This window comes from Anolis carolinensis, chromosome 2, assembly GCF_035594765.1.
Source record: "Anolis carolinensis isolate JA03-04 chromosome 2, rAnoCar3.1.pri, whole genome shotgun sequence".
NCBI classification, from domain to species: Eukaryota; Metazoa; Chordata; class Lepidosauria; order Squamata; family Dactyloidae; genus Anolis; species Anolis carolinensis.
Window position 1 is genome coordinate 311,639,450 of NC_085842.1, and position 24,976 is coordinate 311,664,425.

The 24,976-nt window shown below is 40.7% G+C and overlaps 1 protein-coding gene and 1 long non-coding RNA gene across 5 annotated transcripts in view; one reads left to right on the top strand and one right to left on the bottom strand.

The window, feature by feature from the left end:
* The window catches only part of myo5b (myosin VB), a 355,668-nt gene that overhangs the window by 329,001 nt on the left and 1,691 nt on the right, over positions 1–24,976 (top strand). For all 4 annotated transcript variants that reach the window (XM_062972559.1, XM_062972560.1, XM_062972561.1 and 1 more), the window contains 8 exons: positions 9,299–9,392; positions 14,510–14,653; positions 15,637–15,788; positions 16,614–16,703; positions 18,692–18,842; positions 20,418–20,703; positions 22,123–22,297; positions 23,208–23,288. In XM_062972559.1, coding sequence (XP_062828629.1) covers positions 9,299–9,392; positions 14,510–14,653; positions 15,637–15,788; positions 16,614–16,703; positions 18,692–18,842; positions 20,418–20,703; positions 22,123–22,297; positions 23,208–23,288 — 1,173 coding nt within the window. The remainder of the gene's footprint in view (positions 1–9,298; positions 9,393–14,509; positions 14,654–15,636; positions 15,789–16,613; positions 16,704–18,691; positions 18,843–20,417; positions 20,704–22,122; positions 22,298–23,207; positions 23,289–24,976) is intronic.
* The window catches only part of LOC107982332 (uncharacterized), a 190,252-nt gene that overhangs the window by 156,326 nt on the left and 8,950 nt on the right, over positions 1–24,976 (bottom strand). The window contains exons 3-5 of the long non-coding RNA XR_010003652.1: positions 22,085–22,228; positions 17,834–17,908; positions 16,576–16,712 (exon numbers count right to left, since the gene is read on the bottom strand). This is a non-coding gene — a long non-coding RNA (uncharacterized LOC107982332). The remainder of the gene's footprint in view (positions 1–16,575; positions 16,713–17,833; positions 17,909–22,084; positions 22,229–24,976) is intronic.

A 24,976-nucleotide genomic window follows, 5' to 3' on the forward strand; every position in this document is an offset into this window, starting at 1 on the left:
GTGTAGACCTTGGCTCCTCGAAGTCGGTCTAATAGATCCGAGATTAAGGGCAGGGGATAGCTGTTCCGCTTAGTGATATTGTTCAATGCTCTGTAGTCCACCACCAAGCGTAATTCCCCTGACTTCTTCTTCACAAACATCACTGGGGAGGCGGCTGGGGATTGAGAGGGTCTGATGAATCCCTTGCGAAGGTTTGTCTCTATGAATTCCCTGAGAGCTTCTTGCTCTGGTTCAGTCAGGGAGTAGAGATGCCCTCGCGGGATCGGGGCCCCCTCCACCAAGTCAATGGCACAGTCATAAGGTCTATGTGGGGGTAATTTTTCGGCTTCTTTTTCATTGAATACATCCCAATACTCGGAGTACTTCTTTGGCAAGGTGATAATGGGCTCGGTGTCTGTGGCATGGCAGACCTTGGCTACGAGGCAATGGTTTTGGCAGTACTTTGAAGCAAACTGCAGTTCTCTGTTGGACCAGGAGATGCTTGGGTCGTGAAGTGTCAGCCATGGAATCCCCAAAATCACAGGGAAATGGGGAACCTCAGTAACAAAGAAGGAAATCTCTTCCATATGTTCCCTTATCCACATCCTGGTGGGTTCCGACCACTGGCTTACGGGGCCCGTCTTGAGAGGGCGGCCATCGATGGCTTGCACCACACGGGCATTCTTGAAGTCATGATATTGTAATCCCAGAGAGTCGGCATACTCTCTATCAATGAAATTGTTGGTAGCTCCTGAGTCTATCATGGCGTGGATCATGACGGGTCCCTTTTTTGCTGACCATAAGGTGACCACTAGAAGGAACAGGACCCCGGTTGGCGGCTCTTGAATGGGTTTCTTGACCGGGTTGGCGAGCCTCTCTACGCCCGGTCGTTGGCTTCCCCCGCCGGCTGTGTGCCAGCCGCCTCAGACGCCTTCGTCTCCGTGGAGGACGCCGCCGCAAGACGGGCGGCGGGCTTCCCTTTGGCTGGGCACTCTCTGGCGAAGTGGCCCCCATTCCCGCAATACCAACAGAGATTTAGGCGTTGGCGGCGGGCCTTCTCGGCGGCATCTAATCTGGGACGCACATTGCCCAACTGCATCGGCACCTCCTCGCTCCCTCTGGGGTATGGGGATGGTGGTGGGGGTCTCCACACTGGACGCGGCTGAACGCTGGCGGGAGCGGGGGGTTTTGCCCCAGCTCTACCGCTCTGGCCTCGTACCCACTGTTTCCTGTTGGCAATCATGACTTCAGCCCGTAAACATTGATCGATGAGTGCTTCAAGCGTTTGGGGAGGATCCACCTTGGAGATTTCCTCCAGCATTTCAATATTGAGACCCTCCCGAAATTGTCCTCTGAGGGCAACATCGTTCCAGCCGGTGTTGTGGGCCAGCACTCGGAACTCGGCTATGTACTGAGACATGGGTCTGTCTCCTTGGAAGAGGCGGCGGAGTTTGTGCCCGGCTGCCTCCAAATTGTCCTCGATTCCCCAGGTCGCCTTAAGGTGGTCCAAGAAATGTTGCGCTGACCTTAGATGTGGGGAGGCTTGGTCGAACAGAGCCGTCGCCCAGTTAGCCGCTGGCCCGTCTAGGAGACTGTAAATCCACGCCACCTTGATGTCTTCCTGGGGAAACTCGGCATCACGGGCCTCTAGATAAGCTTGGCATTGGCGACGGAAAACATGAACCTTAGAAGCTTCTCCAGTAAACTTGGTTGGCAACGCCATGGCCGGAAGACGGATTCCGCGTTCCTTCAAACCCTTTATTTCCCCATCCTGTGCATTGAGCTTATCACGGATTCGGTCCACCTCATCCTTGTCGATGGTGTAGGTAAGCGGCTGCCCACCCGGCACGGTTCCGGTAGACATTCTGGCCTTGGTTAATTGGTGCTTATGGGTGGCGGAGTCAAACTGTCACGACCCAGGCTACAGAGCACCAATAACCATACGCAGAGGCCAGATTCTATCTAATATCTTTATTAAGGAAATATAAAAAGTTAATAAAAGCAAATGTAAAAGTTAGTCCAGAAGCAGACCTTTCAGGAAAGGTCAAAATTAGTCCAAAGAAACAATGTCCAATATGAAATATTAAGGTCCAAAGTTGTAATCCAATAACCGAAACACTCACTTTGCCAGGCAAAGTGAGGGGAGATGACAAGGTCCTTTAGTCCATGAACTTGAGCAAGGCTAGGAAATAACTTGATACTTGAAACAAGGCTTGAATCGTGGAACAAGGTAACGAGGAACAAGAACAAGGTCCGTGGAATAACTTGGTAAAATCCGTGAAACAAGGCAAGGTTTAGTCCTGGGAAACAAGGCAAGGTCCGTAGGTAAACAAAGGCTGGGAAACAGGAGCGAAGGCTGGAAACAAGGACAAGGCTTGAGCAGGAACGAGGCTTGAAACGGAGCGCGCTGTCCAGACACAACTCGCTCCGGAGGCTGACGAATTGACTCCGCAAAGTTACTCCGCGGGTAAAACACCTATATAGAGTCTAACTTTCCCGCCGAGAGCAGTTCTCTGGGAACCAGAAACGAAAGCTAATCTCTGAGACCAGATGTTTGACTCCTTAAAGATTCTCATGGAAAGCAGGCTTAATTGGCAAATTCTTAGCAATTATTCTAGCACTCCTGCGCGAGGCCGCTTCCAAACCTCTCTGTTGTTTACAAAACTCATGGCGAGAAAACACAGGAGAAGTAGCCTCAGTGTTTGTTTGACATACTTCTGGAACATAACCCTCTTGCAGGTGCAAGGTTCCCAGATCTGGCTGGGAAGAATCTGTCTGGGAAGAATCCAGTTCTGACTGGGAAGGTAAAAAACCCAAGTTTTCTTCTTCATCAGGCATCACAATGTCATGAGCAGGACTACAAGGCCCATGGGTCATCACAGCATCATAGATCTGGACCAATCTTGGTACATCACCTTTCAGTGTCCACCAATGCTGGTGGTTTAAACTAAAAGATCTACCCCTTTTGTTATAGATAACAGTGTATAGATAGAAAGGCTACCTCATATGAAGAGATAACAAATGGAAAAGGGCCAGAGCATCAGCAGGGAGGCACTGGAGGAGTCCCTCTCAGAGAGCCTACCCACAGATAAGGAGTCTCTTTAGAGGATCAGAGTTGTCATGAAGATTTCTAATGGAGGCCTTCTCAGATGGTAAAGAAAAGGTGGACATAAGCCAGAGAAGGGAGATAGAAGGTGGGTGGGGGAGCCCCTTGGACATGGATTGGAGGGGCTGGTAGAAGAGGCAAGACAATGGCTGCCTTGGAGGGGAAGGAAGAAGGCATACTCGATCAACACTGGGTATATATTGTAGTAGAGTGTAACCACGGCTTACCGGTTTCCCTATTTATGAGTTTGCCGAGACACACGACGTTCCTTCATTTCTTGCTTTGAAATACGAGCCGAGATCTGAGTTACAAACTCCCTGAGCTGCCTTCACTAAGCACTTGAGAGAGATCTAAAAGAGTCTTCCTTGCATACAGGAGAACACAAATGTGTGGGTTTTTTTTACTGTATTTACCTTTCAAAAAGAAAAAAAATATTGGGTTGTGTCATGTTATTGTTCACCGCCTTGAGTCCCTATGGGGAGAAAAGTGGGATACGAGTAAAATCAATCAATAAATTAAAATAGTTAAATAGATAGAATCAATGCTAATATAATACCACACACCAAACGTTTTATTAATGTTTGTTAATTTCTTCTAGAAAGTCTGCATTATCAAGAAGCTATATAAATGTATCTAGTAATATATGAAATAACTAGTTTGTCTATAAAGAGAGAGAGAGTCTAAATACTGTAAAGGCACCAGATCCTGTGTGATCTTGGAAACTACATAGGGTCAGTTGTGTTGTTTCTGTAACCAATACATTCTGTCCTTACTATTTCCTTTTGTATTTTTCATAAAGTTAATAATGCAACCTTCATCACAAAGTCCATGACAACTAGTAGTACATACTAAAAGCTATATTTCATAAGAGGAAACTGACAAAACCATATCTGAGTATTTCTGGTTTAAAAAGTCCTACAGTGTTAATGGGGTCACTGTAAGATGACAGGCAACTTGAAAGCACATACAGAGAGAGAAATTCTGAATCAAGCCCTTTTGGTCCCATATTAGTGACTCCCTTTTCCCACTCTCCAAGGTCTTAGGTAGATATCTTTGCCATTCTTTTTCTTTTTAACTTGGAACTGGATTTTCTGCATGCATAGCATGAGGGAAGAATACATTTGATGGAACAGGAGCCCTGAAGAGTACAAGGATGTCTTAAGCTGGTAAAGTTGAGTCGCCCGCTGCTTGTACTTCTGTTCTACTGTGGCATCTTATTAGAAGGGCTTTATCACGTTCAAACAGATGTGTCAGAATCATTTAAATATGAATGTCAAGAACTGCCGCAAAAGCACTGGGGTGACAAACCATAAATTATTACTTGCAGTGCATTACTTCCATCGGAAGTCAGGAATTGGTGACCTTAGCGGGAGAGGCAGAGGGCGGCAGAGATGGGTTTCTCTTCTCTAATTGACAACAAGTGATAATCGCAAAAAGGAAGCCCTGTCAGACAAACCACTAATTCCCTTATTGATTTTAATGTAATTATTTGTGTTAGGAGAAATGGGTTATGACATGCCACAAAGAGCATCACTTGCTTGTTGAACCTGTTAGTGATAGCTCTGGCCGCTCAGTTCTGTAAAGCAAATCTTGCCATTTTTACAAGAAGATGGATTGCCTTTATAGGCATGGCAATTTCAGTTGTTTATATTAAACACTAGCTGTGCCCGGCCACGCGTTGCTGTGGCGAAGTATGGTGGTATGGGAGATAAAGTATTGAGGAATTGGTGGTAGTTAAGGTAAAGGTTTTCCCCTGACATTAAGTCCAGTCGTGGGGGTTGGTGCTCATCTCCATTTTTAAGCCGAAGAGCCAGCGTTTTCCATAGACTCCTCCAAGGTCATGTGGGATGACTGCATGGAGCGGCGTTACCTTCCCGCCGGAGCAGTACCTATTGATGCACTCACATTTGCATGTTTTTGAACTTCTGGGTTGGCAGAAGCTGGGGTAACAGTGGGGGCTCTCTCTGCTCCCCTAATTCAAACCTTTCAGTCCAGAAGTTCAGCAGCTCAGCGCTTTAACACGCTGTGCCATCAGGGGATATTATTTCCTAAAGGTTGTGAATATACAATATTTCTGATTGGGGTTTTTTTTTGTCTGTTGGAGGCAAGTATGAATGCTGCAATTAGGCAAAATAATTAGGATGTAATGGCCTTGCAGCTTTAAAGACTGGCTGTTTCTTCCCTGAGTGAATTTTTTGTTGGGAGGTGTTAGCTGGCCCTGATTGTTTCCTGTCTGGAATTCCCTTGTTTTCAGAGTGGTGTTGTTTGCAATATTTTATGTGCTTCTACTGTCTGTGGCCCTGAGAAAACAGAGGATTTGCCAGACTTTGATGATGGGAATACTTTGTTGGGAGGTGTTAGCTGGCCCTGATTGTTTTCTGTCTGGAATTCCCCTGTTTATTTACTGTCCTGGTTTTAGAGATTATATTGTTCTGGATTATTTTATCCCAGTAATTATTTCATATTAAAGTAGAATCTCAGTTATCCAACATTCGCTTATACAATGTTCTGGATTATCCAACGCAGTCTGCCTTTTCATAATCAATGTTTTTGTAGTCAGTGTTTTAAATTCATTGTGATATTTTAGTGGTAAATTTGGAAATACAGTACAGTAGAGTCTCACTTATCCAACATAAACGGGCCGGCAGAACGTTGGATAAGCGAATATGTTGGATAATAAGGAGGGATTACGGAAAAGCCTATTAAACATCAAATTAAGTTATGATTTTACAAAATAGCACAAAACATGTTAGACAACAAATTTGGCAGAAAAAGTAGTTCAATACACAGTAATGCTATGTAGTAATTACTGTATTTATGAATTTAGCACCAAAATATCAATGAAAGCATTGACTACAAAAATGCGTTGAATAATCCAGATCGTTGGATAAGTGAGACTCTACTGTAATTACTACATAGCATTACTGCGCATGGAACTACTTTTTCTGTCAAATTTGTTGTATAATATGATGTTTTGGTGCTTAATTTGTATAACGATTACCTAATTTGATGTTTAATTGGCTTTTCCTGAATCCCTTCTTATTATCCAACATATTCACTTATCCCGCCGGCCTGTTTATGTTGGATAAGTGAGACTCTACTGTATATTGATAATCTTATATTATCTGCTTAGAACTGGATTATATGAGGCCCTTTCTTCACAGCTGTATACAATGCACACTGAAGTGGATTATATGGCAGTGTGGAGTCAAGATAATCCAGTGCAAAGCAGATAATATAAGATTATAAATGGGTTATATAGCTGTGTGGAAGGGCCTTGAGTCTACACTGCCATATAATCCAGTGCAAATTAGATAATCTGTGGAAGAAGCCTAAGTGAGGCCTAAGTCTGCCTGTCCCCTAACTGAACCCTGGCTGTCCCTGGGCTGGTTGCTAGGAGACCAAGTAGGTGGAACTTAGCCTTGTAATTGGCAGCAATTGGATAAAAACAATTATTCCTCTCCCTCTAATTAGGACTTTATTTTTCTTTTCTTTTTGTTGTATCAACCTTGAGGCATGGATGATGGGTTGTGTTGTCAAATTTTGAGGTTGGGGGGCCTGTACTTTTGTTGTTTTGTGAGTCACCGTGATGCCATCACTCTTTTATATATATAGATTGACAAATTTTGGGGTTTTCTTCCAAAGTTAAAAATGGGAGGTCCACAATGAATAATTTGCTTATATAGCTGAGAAATGGTTGAAGCTTCTTCTCTCAAAGTATTCATCAGCATCTTAAATAGAATTGGACCATATGAGGAACTGATCATGAGTGACCAAGATCTTTTGTTCTGATGTTTCCTTGGAAAAACCGGTCATAAATTTGCACAGCCATGCCTAATCTCTAACGTATATACCTACTTTAGGGGCAGATAGATCAACCTGGTCCAGTCTGTGTCAGATTTGCATTTGTTTGTTCCTTTCTTTTGGATATGTTTAATCCTTTCTCTTCTGAATTCCTACCTAGTTGTGATTTTTTAAATGCAAAAATAATAGTTAATTTTAAATATATTTTTTACTATATCTGCATGTTACTACATGTTGTATTTTTTGCATTGAATTATATATACAGTACTTTTGAGCTAAGACCAGTATTGCAAAATTCAGAGCACTGCAAAACACAAAAGGCAAATGTGTTCAATTTATATATTACTCTGGGAAGTGCAAATAAGATTGTTTTCCTAAAAAGGAGGTCAGATTGAATCCATAAGCATTTCCAGCCTACACAAAGATATTAAATTGGATGGGTGTTTTCCTATGGCAGAACAATGAATGAAACAGCCAGTTATTATCATATATTGTTATGTTCCTGTACAGATATAATTGTTAAAAAACCGTTTAGAGTATGTATCTACACTTCACCATCATCATAACATACATCATAGATGATCACTCATGGCCAAGTATGATAATCTTCCAAGGGTAGAGTCTTAGCGGTGGGTCCATAAGTAACTGTGAAGACCTATTCTGGATCCACAAGGTTTTTCACAATGAGGACATAGGCAGGCTTGTGTAGATAGAGCAGTTTGAGACCACTTTAAATAGCATGTCTCTGTCATATGGGTTTTGGGGATTTATTGTGCTAGAATAATTAGAATTTACTGTTAAAGAGTCCCAGTCCACTCCCCTGAACTTCAGCACTACAGTTCTTTAGCAGAGAAGTCTAAATATCTAAGTAAACTATGGCTGGCGGAATTACATATATGGAGTAATTATTATTAACATAGTATCTAACAGATATTGCATGGTAGTATATGCCCAACAATACATATAGTGCAGTGTGCTACCACTTATCTACATACCACTTAAATACATTCAACACACGTTGGTGCTATTCTTTTGTTGTATGCTTTTTGCAAGAGCTGGTTCAACTTCTTAAAAGCATCCAAATTTGAATTGCATCTCGGTTCTACAACTGATAATAGTGTTGTTACATGAGACACGAATGACATTAATTAAATGGCAATTCTTTCTCCTGAATAGTTCCATTTTACAGTACAAATTGAAGAATTAATAGCATGCCGTTTTTCTGTTACTGTAAAAGATGTAGAGTGTCTGAACAGATGGCCTCGGTGTTCTTCTGTATCTTGCTCACATTGCCCATTGTTTTCATAGCATTGCCTTGAAGAATACCCTCTTCTTTCTCTTTCCTCCTTTCACCCCTAGGAACCTGAAATATTATAGTCCAGAAAAAGTTTAACAGTTTCAAATGGCTGTTTTCTTTCTTGTCTACCTCCATCTCCTTTGCAGAGTCAAGTTTTTTTAAAATGATATTGCCTTGAGACCAAGTAGTCTCTTGAGGCCAGAGAGAGAGAAAAAAGAGAGCATTTCAACTCGCTCTTTAAAATAAGCCAGCCTCACCCTGAGCAACTTGACAAATTGTTCCCCTCACTGCTATGTGAAACACTCACAATGCATGATGGATCAGCCTGGTGCAGGCTGAAATAGATCCTGAAAGAAGAATCAGTGTGTAGCTTGATAAAGATGGTTGTGTGTTAAGGGTCAGTCAGTCTTCCTCACATTTTAAAGAAGCACTTTTAGTACTGCTGAGGCAAATAATACAAATTCTTTAACTGGGTGAAGAAATAAATTACATACAGTCCTCTGAGATATAGATAGATAGATAGATAGATAGATAGATAGATAGATAGATAGATAGATAGATAGATAGATAGATATCTCTTCTGTCACCTTGAGTGACTTAACGTTTGAGTGGACCTTTTGGCTAAGCAAAGGTAATCCATGACTTTCTGGTTCAACTCCAAAACTATAATTGCAGTTTATTGCAGCTTTATACATGGGCTTGCATCAGCATTGTGCTTTATAAAAATAACCATCACAACTTTAATATATGGACATGTATAGTCAGCAAAGGACTCTGGCGCAGTTCGGAGTTGTGTGTGCCAAACTTTGACCAGGATTCTCCAAGTTGAACAGCCATGGTTCTTTCCTGTTCTTCTACTTTCTAGCTCTTTTCCTGCTTTCATGTGTTACAACTTCAAAACTCTTGAAAGGAATGTAGTAATCATGCCACACCTTTGGGACAACATTAGTCATTTAGCTATCACGATGAACTTTTTCTTACTATTGTATTGTGGAGTTGCTTAAAGCAAATCATTTTGTGTGTGTGTGTGTTTGTGGTGTTGGCAAAGTGTTTGTATTCCATGCATACTTTGCTCGATTTCCCTAATGATGCTGTTTCTTTTTTCCCTCCAGGATCTCAAAGAGCTTCTGGAAAAGTTAGAAAAAAATGAAAGGAAGCTTAAAAAACAACTACGGATTTACATGAAGAAGGTCCAGGATTATGAAAGTAAGTCTGATTTTGCACACTTGTGCTGTTCTTGAGTAATCAGTGAAGCACCATGATCTTCTATGGGATTTAATTTCACACCTATGCGTTGCAGAAAAGGTAAACCCAAGCCTCAAAAGAAAATACTTGGATCCATGCCATGACTTCTCCCCCTCCCCCAGTTTAACTCACAACATACCCTTTGAATGTAGTTCTGCAGCTCTATCTTTGTGTCTATTGAGTGCAAGTAGATTATACAACCTCTGGAGAAAAGTGCTTGCCATTATCCCTATATAGATAAGACATCTGCACTTATGACTGGATGGATGATGGAGTGCTGCCCATCTAGGTGAGGTTACAAATGATCTCCCAGTTAGCATGACATTGGGCTGCATTGATCAAAGAGTTAGAATGAGTGCTCTAGTTACAGGCCTTCTTCAACTTTTTCCATTCGTGACCCCTTTCCATCCGAGAAATTTTCACGTGACCCCAGATGTATAGGTATATTTAAAACTCAAAACATTTACTGAAAATAAATCAGCATTTACAAGGTTTGCTAAACAGGCTGTTTTTCCTTTTTTATGAAGTACAGCTGAAGCATTTTCTGCAGAGTCCACTGTAAACCACTGCATGTTGTTGCTAACAGAAACCTTTTACTGTTGCCAATTTTTTTGTGACCCCAACGAAAAATGTGCACTAAGGGGTACCCCATTTGGAGCTGGGACCACAGATTGAGAAGCACTGCTCTACTTCACCCGCCTTTAGTAACATCGTGTCCACCAAATTTGCACATCCAAGAGGTCGTGGGTGAGGGTGGGGGGTCACCCAACACTACACCAACAAATTGGAGCCAAGTGAAAGACAAGTTGCAGTGAGTTCGATAGTCCAGAGGAGCAAAGCTCCCTACTGCAGGCCTATATAGCAGTCTGCCAAATTACATATGTAGTCTTGTTGGATTCGTAGTTCAATGAGACTCCCTCCTCCCCAAAGATCTGATGTGAGAATCCGTGAGATCTCATCCTAAGCCTTGTGAGGATGAAGGCATTATGAGACTTCCTCAGGCCCAGGTCTGAAGCCATGAATGCCATGATGCTGTCCTGGATGGCTTTGGGTGCAGCAATGGGGTGTATGGGAATAATCCATCCACATGATTTAATTTGATAGGATAAAACACATACCTCAAAATGAGGTGCTTTATAGCTGCAAATGTAGAGGGAAAGGTTTACTGGTTTTCTTTTATAACATTTGCTCTCTGGCACATCAGAGCCATAGAGTATGGCTTAAATATTATTTCTACACAGATCATCTCACTCTATCATCTCAAGCACATGGTCACTTATATATATTGATTGCCTTGCCTTTAGACATTATTCACAAAAAGAGAAACATAGTAAAAAAAAAAATAATCATACAAAAAGCAGATATTTTAATATACAGTGTTAAAACCACACAGACAACTAACAACTACAACAAACAACACAACTAAATAAGAAACAAAAATACACCAAGACACACACCTACAGAAACATAATCTACACTAACAAATAAACAAATCGTAGGTACCATTCTATGAACTTCACACTCACTATTTGTTGGTTTTTATCTGTAATTGTTCTCTCTTTAGGTAATACTATATAACCACACTTCAACTTTTGGTAACACTCTTCTAATTCGTGACTCTGACAAATTATTAGTGTCGCTCTTGTTGTTGTAGAAAGGCAATAAACAAATCCCATTCTTTCTTGAAATTGATCAAAACGTTCTCCTTTATCGGCATAGTCAGCTTCAATTTTCCATTCCTATGTGATTTTTAAAATCATCTGTTGAAGCAGCTGATGGGCTTTTGAAACCTAACATGCTGGATTTTGCATCTTTTGGATGGCCTGGTTAGAGTACTGCAACAAGGCTCACAGTAGTAAATATTAGGAGGAATTTCCTGAGGGTTAGAGCTGGCTGTCAATGGAATATGCCGATGCCTGGGAGTCTGGTAGAGTCTCGTATTCTGGAGGTTTTTAAGCAAAGGCTGGATAGCCATCCGTCAGGAGTGTTCGAATGTTCATGGCAGAAAGGGGTTGGACTGGATGACCATTGAGATCTCTTCCAATTCTGTGACTGGTGGAACTATCTAAAACTATCTTTCCAACTCAGTGAAGGAACCCCAGTGAGTTTTAAAGAGCCCAACGTAACTGAAAAGCTGGCATTACTTTTACACCAAACAAAAAAGCAAAGTTCAGTGAGGTTGCAGCAGTTCATCTAATTTTAAAGATGTAGATCAAAGCCTTGACTGGAAGAAGAAAGGGAGCAGGAGGAAGGCCCTGTCAGGAGCCATAAGGGTCAAAGTCAGCTTCAGTTACCCATTTGGTAGCTCAGAAGAGGCGTCCTGGGGATGCAGGGGAACGTGGCTGACTGCAGCCGCTCCTCTCTCTGCACTTCCCCTTCTGCCTCCAGCTATTTTGATGGTCCTGGATGTTCAGTTTTGCCCTCTTGTCCATAAGAATAGATAGAAAGTCTTAAACAGTTCTTTTGGTGCCTCCTTGTGGCCTCCCGTCCCCATCCTTTCTCCCTCCCGGGACCATCTTCTTTTGGGTTTTGCAATCCTATTATAAAAAGGCAAAATGCTCCACCTGCTGGTTCTTCTCGCCTAAGTTCTAGTTCATAAGAGAACCTTCTGCATTTGTAGTAAGGAGTTGAAACACCATGGAAAGAACACAAGTGTGGGAGCCTTTTAATTCTTTTTTATTTTGGTGCCTTGAGACAGAATTATTAGCCACGGCAGGCTTTGATCCTCCGGAATGGTTTCAGAAAGCTGGTCATTAAATGAAATTAAGCTGAATGAATGGGGGGAACCGCACAGATGGTTCTTGTCAATGTAATTTACATGCATCAACCTGACACTTGCTGCATTATTTGCACTGTGTCTTTATATCCATCAACTTAACAAATTTCAGGACTGCAGCATATGGCAGTGGGTACCGCACTGTTTATCCTCTCCGATAAGACAATTACAGGAAAGTTCACACAATAACAATGCAACTACTTTTTACTTCTATATTAAGTTGTGGCTTAGGGCATCTTTCTTTACAAGGGTAAAATATAATTCACTGGCTCAATTCTAAACAGTTAAACAGTTGTAACGTTTGTGGCATATCACTTGTAGAAAGCAGTTTTCTCCAAGGACACCAAACCATTAAAGCTAGCTTAGCATTTCAGTGTGTTTTGAAAAATGCAGCTTTAATCTATCTGTTAAGTGATTTTGTAGTATTGTATTCAGACTTTAATGTTATGCAGCTTCAATCTGATACAACCTTGTTGTGAGTGTTTGAAGGTATACATGAAAAATTTGATACACAAAGATCTCGCAATACTTTTAAGTGGAACTGAATGCTCAGAAGAATCCACAATCCGCAAATCATAGCATCACAGAATCAAAGAGTTGTTAGAGACCACAAAAGCCATCTAGTCCAACCCATTCTGCCTGCAGGAATGTACAGTCAAAGCACTCTAAACAGATGGCCATCCAGCCTATGTTTTAAAAACTGTGGAGAAGGAGATTCCATCACAACAACAACAACAACAACAACAACATAATAATAATAATAATAATAATAATAATAATAATAATAATAATAATATCGAACTGCAAAGGCTCTGGCATAAACCAGTACAGGTGGTTCCGGTGGTAATTGGCATACTGGATGCCATGCCAAAACATCTGAGCCAGCATTTGGAAACAATAAACATTGACAAAATCTGTCAGCTGCAAAAGGCCACCTTACTGCACGCATCATCCGAAAATACATCACACAGTCCTAAATGCTTGCGAAGTGTTCGACTTGTGATTTTGTGATACGAAATCCAGCATATATATCTCATTTGCTGAGTCACACTGTGTCTTTGTGCCAATAATAATAATAATAATAATAATAATAATAATAATAATAATAATAATACATTTTATTTGTATACCGCTCTATCTCCCCGAAAGGACCAACATAGAACATACAACATACAACATAGCCAGACTAAAAACATCAACATATTACTATTAAAAAACAATCAAACATATTTAAAATACAGTTCCAAGTACTACTCAATTGGATGAATTTCAGGGTGGGCCAAGGCCACTATTTGAAGTAACATAGGGCCGGGAAGTAATAATAATAATAATATTATAATAACTTTATTTTTGTATTCCCCCTCCATCTCCCCAAAGGACTCAAGTAGCTTACATGGGGAACGAGCCCCAAAAACATCATAGCATCATAAAATAATCAGAATTAAAACACAAACATCATTAGTGGGTGAAGTGCAAAAACTGGTGGCCAGGATAGGGTCTTGACTACTCGATTCCAAGGCCTTCTGAGCAGTTATAAGAACTAGGGTAGTAAATGGTCTCGTGGGGGGGGGGGGGGGGGGGAGTAAGTAAAGTGCAAGGCAGGGTCCTAACTGGTGGCCAAAGTAAGGACTGAGACTAATCATTTTTCGAAGGCCTGTTGGAACAACCATGATTTCAGGTCCCTGCGGAAAGAGGATATACATATAATATTGATAATAGTATTATAATGTAATACAATATAATAATAATAATAATAATAATAATAATAATAATAATAATAATAATAATAATACACTATTAAAATTGTATATTTATTGTAAGTAATATTACTAATAATATTGTAACATAATGGTATAGTACAATATAGTAATATATAATACTTATATTGTGCTATACCAATAATATAATATATTTATGTACCAATAACTTGTAAGCTGCCCTGAGTCCCCTTCGGGGTGAGAAGGGCGGGATATAAATGTCATTAATAAATAAATAAATACGAAGCTAGAAATTATGTAAAATCTGAAACTAGAAAAGCTGCTTTTAAAAACCTACAAGGCAAATAAGGATAATTTTGAAACTGTATTGTACCTGTTCATTACATTCTCTTTAGACATGAACTTCACCCATGCACATCAGTGTAAGCATTCATTATTTTGGAATGAGATGTTAACAATGTGGGTTTGTCATTGTTGTTAAATTTAACTAGATTAGCCTTGTAACAATATTATTGTATTATTGATAACAGTGTTCGTTTGGTGTATAAAAAATTAAGAGCCTTCAATCTGTTTGCATTTCACAGCCGATCAAGCCGTTATACAAACTGAAAAACAGCAGCACGAACTCAGCAGGCAAGTCACCGTCCAAAGGAAGGAGAAAGATTTCCAAGGAATGCTGGAGTATTTCAAAGAAGATGAGCAGTTCATCATCAAAAATCTCATTACAGGTCATTGCTTTTGTTTGGCTGGTTAACCCTAATTCTATCAGTATTTTTCAAGCTCTTCTGAGATTTCCTAGCAGTTTCTCAGAGATTGTTCTAGTGATGCAGGCTTGTTAGTAATACATTAGGCCTGCGTGTTAAGTGATCAATCTGTTCCAGGGCTCTTTGTATAATACAATGTTCATATATAATCTGGAACTCTTTTTCTTACCTGGCTTAAACAAATGAGATTCTGGTCAAAGCAGAACACAGAATATCATAGATAATTATTCTCTCATGCCTCCAGTCTGAGCCTTTGGTCACTTTCTGATGCAACTTCTAGCAAAAGTTGACTATAGAATCGCATTGGAGACTTACAGAGAACACTTATCTTAACATTCCCAAATTCGTAAATAAATTCATTTACTTAATCATTTCAAGACCACAATTTTGAGTAGCCCTGGTTTAGGCAGCAAGTGTTCCATATATGTTGGAAACCTAAAAGCCATATAGAATTATAGAATAGAGTTGGAAGAGACCAAATGGCCATCTAGTCCAACCTCTTGCCAAAGCACCGTTGACAGAGGCCCGTCCAGCCTGTTTAAAAGCTTCCACTGGACTCTGGGGCAGGGAGTTCCACTGCTGCACAGCTCTCACAGTCAGGAAGTTCTTCCTAATGTTCAGGTGGAATCTCCATTCCTGCAATTTGAATCCATTGCTCTGAGCCCTAGTCTCCAGAGTAGCAGAAAACAAGCCTGGTCCCTCTTATGACACCCTTTCACATATTTATACATTGATAAAACCAAAAGACTATATAGCCCAACATTCTGTACACAGTGGTCAACCAGTTGGCTGTTGGAAGGTCCTAGCAACTGATCTATAGAACTACACTGTCTCTGCTACTGGAGGGAGTATGTATATAATTATACGTATATATGTATGCAATTATACTTTATATAATTATGCTGCGAGTTAGACACTCATTGAACGTTTCTCTTTCCTCTTAACAGATTTAAAGCCTCAGACAGTATCTGCTACAGTACCCTGTCTTCCCGCTTATATCCTGTACATGTGCATCAGGCACGCAGATTACATCAACGATGATCATAAAGTACATTCCTTACTCACCTCCACCATCAATGGCATTAAGAAAGTATTAAAGGTAAGAAGGGAAGGGGGAGGCTTTGTTCCGATCTTTTTTGCATTCAGGAGAGGAGTTATATAGAGTGAAAACATGCTTCAGGGCCCCAAAATGCACTTAAAATGACAACTACTACACCAATATACAAAGCTTCCCTTTAAGGATAAGAAAGGAGATCCAGAGGGACCCATTTAAAAAAAAACTAAGGTTGCAAGTAGCACCCAGTGATGTTTTTAGAGCTAGGCTCAGTTAGAACAACCTCAATTCAAGGTCTTTGCCTTATATTTAAAAAATGTTAGATTCCACAATTACAGCAAGTCCTATACATTTACTGGGGTTAGGGGCACAGGAGTCCTGCAAAAGTGGGAAAACTATATATCAAAAAATTAACCAATATAACACCTCTCTAGGAATCTCTAGATCCCCCAGCATGAGCCTGTAGTCTGTTTCCAAGAGACCTTTGAATGAAATCTGCAGAAGACAAACACGCCATTGTAGTGAAACTGTATACCCAGTTTTTGTTAGAGACTGAAAAATAAAGCCAATGTTTTTGAAGGATTCCCATGTGAAGAAAAGGCCAAGTTCTGTTGCAGTCCAGCTAATGATGATGTTCCAAGGATTATCCTGGTCTTTTGGTCTGTTTTTACAGCATTACTTATATCTCCTCCATATTGTATCCTCTCCTGACGTACATAAACCTTTGAGACTTGCCACTTCTTTCCAAACAATTGAGCTCAAGCAAAATTGGAAGTGAGAGTGCTGATTATTTCCATTGTGCAAGTAAATAATACAACACAGAGGTTTTTACATTATTCTTTCTCATTATTTATTTTGGGTTCCTTGCAGAAACATAACGATGATTTTGAAATGACATCTTTTTGGCTGGCCAACACCTGTCGCCTTCTTCACTGCCTGAAGCAGTACAGCGGAGATGCGGTGAGAGCACTGTGTGTGGAAACAAGGGAAAAAAACATGAAAAAACAATATAATATTTTAAATGAAGAATTTTAACCAACATAAGCTTAGTAGCATTTCAATGGGAAGTGTGGGCCTGCTTGTGGCTAATGGCTTCGTATCTAGCAAAAGACATGGCTCCAAATCTACCTGCAAACATTACTTAATCCTTGTAAAAGTAGGAAAGTGGGTAATTTTGTTGCACAGAAAAACAAAGTTACCAAAAACTCATTTTCTGTGCAACAGCATTACCAACTTCATTACTTTTACAAGGATTAAGTGATGCAATTGTATTTTATGTTTGCTTGTTGTTTCTATAAACATTTCTTGATGCTAATGATTTTGGATGATTTTTTATTATGGCATAAAACAGTCTGTCAAGTGCACCTAAAAATTAATATTAAACAGGTAGGTAGTTACAGGCAATGTGTTACCTAAATTGAGCATCCCTTGCCATGAAATCCCATTCCAAAATCTTCCAGATATGTGGCACAGATAGTGACACCTTTGCTTTCTATTGATTAAGTGTTCACAAACTTTGTTTTATGCACAAATTTATTTAAAAATATTGTGTAAAATTACCTCCAGGAATGTGTATAAGGTATATATAGGACATCAATGAATTTCATGTTTCGACTTGGATCCCATTTCCCAAGTCTTCCAAGTCATTATGTACATAAAGTATGTGCAAATTCCATAAATCCAGAAAAACCAAAATCCAAAACACTTCTGATCCCAAGCATTTTGCATAAGGGGCAGGGCTTTAGCATAGCTGGTAAATCACCAGCAGCAATAAACTGTACCAACCGAATGGTGGCCAGTTCAAAGCCCGGGTTGGAGTAAGCACCCGACTGTCAGCCCAGCTCACTGTTTACCTAAGCAGTTCGAAAACAGCTTAGAGCTGTAAGTAGAGAAAATAGGTATCGCTAACAAAGCAGGGGAGGTATTTTACGACACGATAAAAGAAAAAGACCAGGAAATGCCTGGTGACCAAAAGGAAGGAGGAAGTCCTGATGTCTTTTTGTCATAGAGGATGGAGTGACGGCACTCCCCTGTGGCTGGATTCGAGCACAACCTCCAAGGCGCTGAAGGTGAACGCTGACACGACATACCTCCTTTCCGTTGGTTCTGTCCTTTCTGTCCAAACGGCATTTGTGATCCGCCCTGAGTCCCCTTGGGGAGATAGGCTGGAATATAAATAAAGTATTATTTTTATCATTATTATTCGCATAAGGCAGTGGTGTCAAACCCATATTCATCAAGGGCCACATCCTACTTATAGTTCATTTCAAAGGGCCATTGAATCCATGGACAGAGAATCATGGATACATAGGACCAACTATATATATATATTTACATCGTAGTCGATGCTCTTTAGCTTTTCACAGCTTTGGTCGCCAGATGTTATTGAACTATCATTTTGGATTATCCACCATGTGGACGGGGGATGATGAGAAATGCAACCCAACAGCACTTGTGACTCTGAGGGACAGGTTAAAGGACACTGTAAAACCAGTCATCATACCCACAAGCCTTGTATCTAAATGCAAATCCCACTCTCCTGACTAAATGGAACAAATTGCAGCCTTCAGTTTACTGTTTTACAACTTCCATCAGCTTTAGTCATGATGTCTAAAGGTGATGAATACAGGAGTTATCATCTGCTGGGCCACATGATGATGTTGTTCAGCCCACAGCCCTAATTTTGACACGTGGCATAAGGGATACTTCAACCATAATGAACTGTGAAGTCCACAAATTATTTTTAAATGGCAACATTGTAACATGTTTCTCTGCAGCTAGAATAAAATTGAGTATTACTGATGTCTGGCCTGACCTGAAATACAAGGAAAAAAACCCCAGTTATTTGCAAACTTCTGTTGTTTTTTTCCTTATATGTCATAATTAAGATGTGTGGTGGATTGAAGACAAGCTCAAGCCATTTTTAATTTCTGTATTTCTCTCTTTAGGGTTTTATGACCCAGAATACTGCCAAACAGAACGAGCATTGCCTGATTAATTTCGACCTCACTGAGTATCGCCAGGTCTTAAGCGACCTCTCCATACAGATCTACCAGCAGCTCATTAAAATTGCAGAAGGTGTCTTGCAGCCCATGATAGGTGAGATACTAACATCTGCATTTAACTCAGCCCAATAGTTCACTTGAGGATAATGCATACTTTCCTTATGGCCTGAAAAAAATGCAGCAAAAGGTCTTTATCCCTAAAAAATGTGTCCAATGACCTGAATGTCACTTTCCATTCATTTCAAAACTATTTGCAAAGAAAACTCTTTTTGTTGAACTGTGACCATTGTAAAACCAGCTTGGGTATTACTTTTTATTATTTTGAACCTATTTATTTGGAAAAATGTATGGGTTGATTGAATTTGTATCCAATCGTTTTCTCCAAATTGGCTGAAAACACAGTTAAAAACAGGTTCCAATAAGAACACAATGTTAAAATATCATGAAACTTAAAGTGTGTAACCATAAATGGATAGGCAACTTGAAAGCACATACAAACACACACATATGAACCATGACAAAAATGAGTTAAAATAATGTTTAAATGCTTCAAGGATAACTATGAATGTTTTATACATTAAAAAGTTCAACACAGCCATTGAAATAATCAGCTTCAGACAGCAATTAGCTTTGTGCAGAAAGAATCTCACTGGAACTGAAAATCCATGACACTTTTCAAAGATGAATCTGTGATGGATACTTCCAGGCATCTGATACAGATTCAGTGCCAGTGAAATTCAGATGTGAATTTCATACAATACAGGTTAAGTCAGACCTAGACAATATCCGAGGGATGGTAAGATTTTCAGTCTAACACTTGGAAGACTGCTCTTTTCTTCTGATTTCTTTTCGAGACATGAGCCACTTCTGCTGCTGGTCATCTTTCTCACGCTCTGTGTTGTGTTTTAAATCTTTCTCTGTAACTCTTTCAAAAAGGGAATCTGAGCCTATAGTATAAATTTATTACAATTCCATGCAGAGGTATTAGTAATTTTTACAGTATGTTAATTGAGTTCATCCTATTACCAAACGTATTTCATGGCTTTATAGCCATTAGCTAATTAATCCTTCCCAAGACGCTGATGAAAGAGGAATACTGGGCAAAACGATCTTGCTCATGTCAACAGCAGGGAGGTTAATCTGGCAAAGGAAATCTTTCTTATTATTTGGTGAAATTCCAACAACTCTTTGTGCATATTGCACCCTTGGAGCTGCCCATATCCTGCAATTAGAGGGGCATCTACACTGTAGAATTAATGCAGTTTGACATTACTTTAACAGTAATGACTCAATGCTATGAAATCATGAGAGTTGTAGTTTTATAAGGTCTTTAGCCTTCTCTGCCCAAGAGCACTGGTGCCTCACCAAACTACACCTCACTATTCTATAGTACAAAGTACAACTTCCACAACTCAATAGTATTTGTGGCAGTTAAAGTGGTGTCAAACAGCATGAATTCTACAATTTTACAGCCTATGACTGCTCGAGCCTCTTAGTATCTCTTTATGAGACTGAAATGCAAGTCACCTATAATTTAAAGGAGTGATGCAGGGACAAGCAGACCATTGCAATGGATGGGGTCTTTTAAGCAGGTGAATGCAGAAATGCTGAGTTAAACTTCCTTGGAAGATCTAGTTTGCCTTTCAAAAACTATTTCTTTCCTTCTCAGTGACTGCCGTATTGGAAAACGAAAGCATCCAGAGCCTCTCAGGCATAAAGCCCATGGGCTACCGGAAACGAAGCTCTAGCATGGAGAACACTGACAACTCTTACACTTTGGAGGCTATCATCCATCAGCTGAACACCTTCCACAGCACCATGTACGACCAGGGCCTTGACCCCGAGATCATCCAGCAGGTGGTCAAGCAGCTCTTCTACATGATCAATGCCGTGGCCCTCAACAACCTCCTGCTGAGGAAGGACGTCTGCTCCTGGAGCACAGGGATGCAACTCAGGTGGGCTTCAGGATGAGGGATTACTCCGCCACTCCGTTCACGGTCCTATACAAGGCCTGCACAGTGTGTGTTTTGCTTCTATATGTTGCTTTTCTGTATGCACCAAAGTTACCAAACCAATATGTGGCAAAAGGGGCACCACCAATAGATCTGGTGAGGATACTGGGAGTGCTGGTCTCAGTTGGAAACGTGGTCTGGAGTAGTGGGGAGCGGGGATGAAATTTGAAGATGTATCGGACCTTCTTTCATGGCAGGGGATTTGGAATCTTGGGCTCCAGGTTATGTCAAAATTTAGCATTAGCTTGGCTGTTTTAGAGGGAGGTGAAGATGATAAAGAACCTTAGTTCTTGCCTCTGCGTCTCTTTTCTTTTTGCCTCTGCATCCACTGGTAAAACCACCAACTGTGCCGTTTATTTCCATTGCTTTTGAAGGTGAAAATTGATTATGTCTCTTCCTTTTTCTTTGCCTCTTAGGCCCCTTCCACACAGCTTTATAAAATCCGCATTGAACTGGATTATATGGCAGTGTGGACTCAGATAACCCAGTTCAAATCAGATATTGTGGATTATCTGCCTTGATATTTTGGGTTATATGGCTGTGTGGCAGGGCCCTTAGCTGCCACTGTTGTCTCTTCCTCTTCCAGTTGGAAAAACAATATACCAGTCGCATAGCCCTACCAGTTTACTCTTCAGTCATAAGCAGGAATTTCATGTAAGGGAAGCAATAGATAAGTAGCCAAGTTGACTGTTTTGGGTGTGTATTCTTGTATGGCAGGAGGCTGGATTGTATGGCCCTTGAGGTCTCTTCCAACTCCATGCTTCTAATGGGCTGAAGTGTGGTGCTAATTCATGGACATCCGTTTTGTAGCTTCATGTAGGTCAGTTAATTTTTAAATCACTCTATGACTCAGTGCAAGACAGCCACATCAAAAGTTTTTATTGTGAAGTCGTGCGTTTGAAACAAGCAAAAACAGTTCATGGGTTGATCCATGATGTTTCGTTTCCACATGTAAGCCATCATGTGATGCTGCATTCTTCTAATAATAAGAACCAGAATAAACCATAAAGGTTGTGTATCCCTTAGCCAAAAACTTGGGACCAGAAGTGTTTCAGCTTTTGGAATACTTACATTTGCATATATGTACATAATGATATCTTGGAGATGATTCCCAAGTTTAAACAGAAAATTCAGTTGTTTTTTATTATATTCTTGCCTATCAAAAATTCAGGTATTGATCAGCACAGACCTTGTGATCCATGGTAGAACTACTTTATGTGTATCTTGTTTTGCCATTGGATCACACTGCATTTAGAGCGTGTTAACAGGACTCAAATTTTCCCAGTAACTTTCAGAAGCAAGTTTACCATTTTGAAACTGTTACCTTTTTTGGTCATTCGCGGCTATCTTGTGTGTGTCCAGGTTTAACATCAGCCAGCTGGAGGAATGGCTGCGAGGGAAGAACCTGCACCAAAGCGGAGCTGCCAAAACCTTGGAGCCTCTGATCCAGGCCGCACAGCTCCTACAGCTGAAAAAGAAGACCTCTGAAGATGCCGAAGCAATTTGCTCCTTATGCACTTCCCTCACTATGCAGCAGGTTAGATACCAAGAGAGAAGAGAGTGTTTATTCCCGTTATGAACTCAAAGGGATTAACAAAAAATAAGAGCCAGAGAGACCCCCTGCCCATTAACCATATATCAAAGCTATGTCAGGATGGAAGAGACTTGATTGGCTTGATATTATTACTGAGCTTTGGGCTAAATGGAGGTTTATTAGGAGTGCTTTGGTTGTGGGTTCCTGCATGGCATAGGGTTGGACTGGATGGGCCTTGGGGTCTCTTCCAACTCTGATTCTATGATTGAATCTAAAATGTATCAATGCTATAGAATTAATGCAGCTGGACACTACTTTAGCTTCTGTGGCTCAATAATATAGAATCCTGGGAGTTGTAGTTTTACAAGTTATTTAGCCTTCTCTGCCAAAGAGGGCTGGACTCTCCTCAAACTACAAAAACCAGAATTCCATAGCATTAACCCATGGCAAAAATGTAAGTTTGCTCCCTTCCATTGAGAGAGAAGTACAGCTTTGTATTTCTAGCACCTTGGAGAATAGTGATAGAGGAATGGGAATGGGGCAAGGAAGCAGATTGGAGGGAATGAGGTTTCAAACCTGGCAGAGCTTTGTACTGAGAAGGTGCAAAAGAGAGTGAAGGACCTGGGCTTTGGTGGGAAAGGAGCCTGCAGCATTTATGTTTTTAGGGGGAGGTTATAATATTTATGTTTTTCCATTTTTGTGGCGGTCCTGTGGCCCAAAGCCCTGCAAATGCGGAGCACTGACTGCATTCTTAACTTTGTGTCAATGCAAGAATCTATACCTAAAGTAACCCCGACAGGTAGCCATCCGATCTTTGTGTTAAAAGCACCAAGGGGAGCCTACAATATTCTGGTATACTCACACCACTCTTTCTTGCTCACTATTAAATCCCTGTGTTATTTTTCCTCTGCAGATTGTAAAAATCCTCAACCTCTACACTCCTGTTAATGAGTTTGAAGAGCGAGTGACTGTAGCCTTCATAAGAAATGTTCAGGTGAGTTCTGCCACAAAGAAAGATGGGAGGGACCTGGATTCTTTGCACAATTAAAACTTGTGCGCCAACTGCGACCTTACCTCGTGAAGTCTGATCTGGCCATGGTGGTCCATGCCTTAGTTACCTCTAGACTGGACTATTGCAATGCACTCTACGTGGGGCTGCCCTTGAAGATGGCCCGGAAACTCCAACTAGTCCAACGTTCGGCAGCCTTGCTTCTAACTGGAGCTAATTATAGGGAGCGGTCAACCCTCCTGCTTAAGGAGCTCCACTGGCTGCCATTCACCTTCCAGACCCAATTCAAGGTGCACGTGATCACCTACAAAGCCCTGAACGGTTTGGGACCCTCCTACCTTAGTGATCGCCTCTCCCCCTACGAACCTGCACGATCTCTTCGTTCGTCGGGGGAGGCCCTCCTCTCGCTCCCACCTCCGTCACAAGCGCGGCTGGTGGGGACGAGAGAGAGGGCCTTCTCCGTGGTGGCCCCCCGGCTCTGGAACTCGCTCCCCAGGGAAATCAGGCAAGCCCCCACCCTGGTAGCATTCCAAAAGAGCTTGAAAACCTGGCTCTTTACTCAGGCCTTTAGTTAAAGATTGCTCATCCCCATAGCAATCTGTATCTGTGATCATTCCTGTACCATTCCTTGATAAAGACACAGGGTCTATTCCCATCCCAATTTGCACTTCCAAGAATTTGCAGCACTTTATCAGTCACCTCATGTTTACAATATTTATATGGTGTACCTTACCCAGTCTACTTTTACAACCTCTCCATTTTAATCCATGTTTTTATTAGCTCTTGTCATTTGTTTTTACTGGCTAATGTTTAAATTTTTATAATTGTGCATGTTTTTTGTCTATTGTTTTATATTGTTATTGTTTTTATTCGGGCTTGGCCCCATGTAAGCCGCCCTGAGTCCCTTTTGGGGAGATAGAGGCGGGTATAAAAATAAAGTTGTTATTATTATTATTATTATTATTATTATTATTATTATTATTATTATTATAACATGCAGAATTTCAAAAGCCTAGTCTCAACTTCGGATCACATCCAGTGGCTACGAAAAAATTGCAACTGAGCATCTCAAATGGAAAGAAGGCATTTGCCCTGCCACTGCTGGCATCTATTATGTGAAATGTTACCCACAGAAACATACAAAGCTGCTTGAGCCGAACTAGAACATAGGCCCATGTTAGCTCTGTTCCTCTCAAATGGCTCCCCAAATCCTGAGCAAAGAGAGAGTATTACATACTGCAAAGGGTTAGGAGGACTTTGTGGTTCTGTGCATTGTAGAAATAGAACAAATCTATAAAAAAACAAGTACGTCTTTTCAGACTTTGCCTGAATTGTACAGGTTGGAAATCTCAGATTTGCTTGGCGCAAATGTTTGGTTTTCAACTCCAAATCTCCCACACCAAGCCCTCTTAAGAGGCCACATGCTCATCAGAATGGCTTAACTGTAAAACAGTAGATCAGACTCAACATAGTTAGACATTTGACCAGTACCTCTCAAAATGGTGAATTGCTCAATCAAATATTGACCATTACCAATAATTAAGTATTTTAAACTTTATTAAATTACACAAAAACATACTTTAATCAGCAGATCCTATACTTGAATAAGACATTCAAATTAGATACATTGTTGTGAAATAATGAAGTTTAAAAAAAGATGATTAATGATCAAC